This window comes from Coccinella septempunctata, chromosome 4, assembly GCF_907165205.1.
Source record: "Coccinella septempunctata chromosome 4, icCocSept1.1, whole genome shotgun sequence".
Taxonomy (NCBI): domain Eukaryota; kingdom Metazoa; phylum Arthropoda; class Insecta; order Coleoptera; family Coccinellidae; genus Coccinella; species Coccinella septempunctata.
Genome location: NC_058192.1, coordinates 7,363,895 through 7,367,775, shown reverse-complemented (window position 1 = coordinate 7,367,775; position 3,881 = coordinate 7,363,895). Strand labels below are relative to the sequence as shown.

Below are 3,881 nucleotides of genomic sequence, written 5' to 3'. Positions count from 1 at the left end.
GAAACATCAGATTATGTTCACAACATACTGATATGTATGTATTTCGATTGTAGTTAAGATTATGTTTCCTAAATAAAACTGAACATACGACCCTTATATAGAGGCAAGTGAGGAACACGTATTCCATAATTCCAACCATGATATTCACCACAAATCATGAAGATATTCTCATAGCTTCATTAACGATATATTTTTACTGTTGGAATGAAGTATATTATCAATAATTCTTGGAAAAACTCTTTTAATTCGGATACCTACAAATGTTTGATCGGGTTTGATCATTCCAAAATGAGAGAATGAAAATTCTCAATTTTCCTTTACTCTCGCACATATTTAGACATTTTTTCTTCACCAGCTCTTATAGCTCTGAATTTGACAGGTCGGCAGTTGCAAATAATACAAGAAGATTTTAAAAACATTTTCAATTTAATTTTTGTCACACCGTACAACGATATATAATATTATAATAATAATAATAAATATGTACACTTCAATTTATTAACAAAACTCTTGAAAATAATTTTTCATTAGACAGTACGGGTACTCCTTCATTCCAATATGAATTATTCGAAATTAACAAAAGTCACATAAGTGTCAATAATCACGTCACTAATAAAAAAAATATATGTCAACGTAAACAATTTTGTGTATGTTTCATTCAAATATATAATATATATTTATATATACGACAATTTTACAATATTTACCATACAGTTTAGATTTCTTCGTTTCTTACTGATTCGGAAATAGTTTTTTTAAGTAAAAATCACGTATGACTGCCTCTACGCAGCCATGTTTGACATTTATATACAAGTTGAGGCTGTCGCCGGTTTCAAGTTGAATATTCGAGTATAAAAAATAAACTCCATCGACATGGATGTCTGATCTTTTTCTGAGAAATTCGAAATAATCCCCAAAAATGACAAAAACCTGAAAACATTTCACCTATCACTTTTACATGGAATGACGCTAAAATCCGTTAATATTTGTCAAAATAAGTTCTCAAAGAAATATTCGAAAACAATCTTATGAGTAAGAAACAACGTGTGAAAAAAACTCAATTTTTAAATCTTTCAGTTAATTATATTGCTGACATTGAAATTTATCAATCATGTTTTTTATATGTCCGTCCGTCTTTTTGATTCAGCTTCGAATATTTCATCTGTTTTTTGCCATGACATTAAAAACAACAAACATGTAATCCTCAACATTATCCTAGATTGCTTTTCAACAGTTATATATGAAGTACAGGAATAAAAAATGAATATAAATAAGTCATTTATATGTCATATCATTTATGTTATTCGATATAAATGTCAATTTTTGGAAATTGCAATCAGTGATCGTGGATATTGTGATTGGATTGATATCAAGTTTGAACTGAAGTATTTCGGTAATCCCTCTCAAACAGCCGAAAAAATAAATAACGAAAATGGACAAAAACTAAAATTTCAATATTTACATGACAATCGTCACTCGAATAAATGAAACAATATAAATCGACGACAGTCCCTGTGTTCGAATTTCATTTACAAATGTAGGCATCTAAAATATCAATATATTACACCTGCTGAGACAGCATATTATCACTCTTCTTATTTACAACTAATTTACAATTATGTACGACTAGGTGAGTCTTGAGTTCTGAACGTGAAGGGTGCTGAACGACAGGGTACTCACAGCGGTTAATCTGCCCTGATTGTAACACAAGAAGTCTCAATTTGAAACGTTATCGGATAATTTATCTAGATGACTCGACAACTCAATATGAGTTTTTTAAGATTCAAAACGAAATATATCTACGTTAAGACAATAAAATGAGAAAAAACTCGATTCGGAGTTTGCAGAATATCTCTAGCAATGTAATTTTCAGCTAATCTAATCAACGTCTTACCCAAAGACTTGCCTTTACTCGAGAATTGAACGCACTTGTGTCACAATCAGTGATTCAACAGAGTCTTGAATTTATTTCTGTCCTTAACTAAAAGAAGACCACTAGAACCTCCGTGCGCGACGTAAAATCAAATTGTTGAGGTAGCATTTAAAACAGAGTCCGTCGGAAGACGTTAGAGTGACTTTTCATGCGCACTTGGATTTTGAGTTCTTGGCGTTTTTGCTAGAAAATCACTAACCGTTCTCGCTACGCTGGAGAATGGAGGCCCAGTGGTTTGTGTGCTAGTGGGCTGTTAACTGATGGCCCATCCCTTGGGGGGATAAGATAGGTGGACTGTGGGAATGTGAATGTTGACCCATTGGAGATCCATGCATGTCTGGATGATGGCCGTAGCCGGGGTGCATGTGACCACCCGGAGGCATACCCTCCATCATCTCTCCACCTAAGGTATTTGGTGGTGTCATCCTCTTCTCTTTCTGCCTCCTATTACAGAACCAAACTCTCACTACTTCTTTCTCTAACTGTAAACTATCTGCTAGCGATGATATTTCTTGAGCTGAAGGTTTGGGTTGCTTGTGGAAATGTTGCTCTAACGCACCCTTCACTGATACCTCTATACTAGTACGTTTTTTTCTTTTTCTACCTTGTGCTGCTATCTTATCAATCGACGTTGGTGAACCTGTCGTTGAATCTGCCTCTTCCAACCATTTCTGCAGTAAGGGTTTCAGTTTGCACATGTTTTTGAAGCTCAGTTGCAACGCTTCAAACCTGCATATCGTGGTTTGCGAGAAAACGTTGCCGTACAAGGTTCCTAACGCTAAACCAACATCGGCCTGTGTAAAACCTAACTTTATTCGTCTTTGTTTGAACTGCTTCGCGAAGGCTTCTAGATCGTCGCTCGTGGGAGTTTCGTCTTCACCACCACTGACATCGCGGTCTTGATGATGCGGCTGATGAGGACTTTGCATGTCTCTATGCAGGGGATGGTGTAATTGAGGTGATTGGTGATGTGCTAGCATACCATTCATGGCGGCATGGTATTGCTGTAATGGTGAACCCGCTCCACCAGGGTTGTAATGGGCTGATGACACTGGTGCGTGCCAATGAGGCGAACCCATCGATTGTTGCTGTTGTTGCCGATGATGCATCATGTCGGCTTGCTGCGTTAAGGGTTTAACGTCTTGGTGAGGGTGGTGGTGATGGGCATGGTGCATCCCCGCCATGGAAGCTGCCCAAGGGTCGGATCCCGGTTGTAAGCTACTGACCCAGGGGTTGGTGGCGGAAAGCGATATTGCCGCATGACTTCCTGGCGAGGGCGAACTGGTCATGTGGTGATGGTGATTGTGGTGGTGCTGAGGCAGGTACTTCATTTCACTAGCGTCCGCCGCTGATCGAGGCGAGGCACTAGCGTGATAGCCACCGACGATATTCATACCGACAACGCTACCGTCTATTTCGGACACAGCACTACTTGCCGGAAGATATGTCGTGGCTGCCATGCCCGGTAAAGGGCGACCAGGCGATGAATCCACACTGTCCTCGTGTTCGTACACTTTGTACCACTGGTATCTATCACCGAAACGAAACACTTTGACGGTTTATATGAACTTCACCTCAAAATAGTTACAGTCGTCTTGTTTTGACGACTGTACATTACCACTGTTTTGTATCGAAACAGAAACGTCGCCGAACTGTCATTTATAGCACTATTATTCTGATTCTCATGCGTTATGCATATCAACTACACTCACGGCGACGCTGTTTGCACTACTGTCTGGAATCTCTATTTCTCAACTCAATCCAACAACCTATCCCCCACTCTATTTCCCCTCTGATTGAGGTAGACACGATGCGCGCGTCATTGGCAGTGTGTAACTTGAGCTTCCACGGTGACGTCACGTTGTGTAAAGTTCTGGTTGGGCGTCATTCGTTTGTTAACGCCTCGCTATTCTCCCCACCAAGACGGGGAAGTGTTTACACTTGGAAG

General features: G+C 39.2%; 1 protein-coding gene across 1 annotated transcript; it reads right to left on the bottom strand.

Annotated features, from left to right (window-relative positions):
- Window positions 1-415: 415 nt before the first annotated feature.
- On the bottom strand, window positions 416-3,681 carry LOC123311608 (POU domain protein CF1A). Its single transcript, XM_044895661.1, has one exon. It carries the CDS (start codon window positions 3,391-3,393, stop codon window positions 2,176-2,178), a length of 1,218 nt encoding a protein of 405 aa, XP_044751596.1. The 5' UTR covers window positions 3,394-3,681; the 3' UTR covers window positions 416-2,175.
- Window positions 3,682-3,881: the final 200 nt, after the last annotated feature.

Excerpts from the sequence above, each read along its gene's own strand:
- LOC123311608 (XM_044895661.1), bottom strand. The coding sequence starts at position 3,393 with ATGGCAGCCACGACATATCTTCCGGCAAGTAGTGCTGTGTCCGAAATA.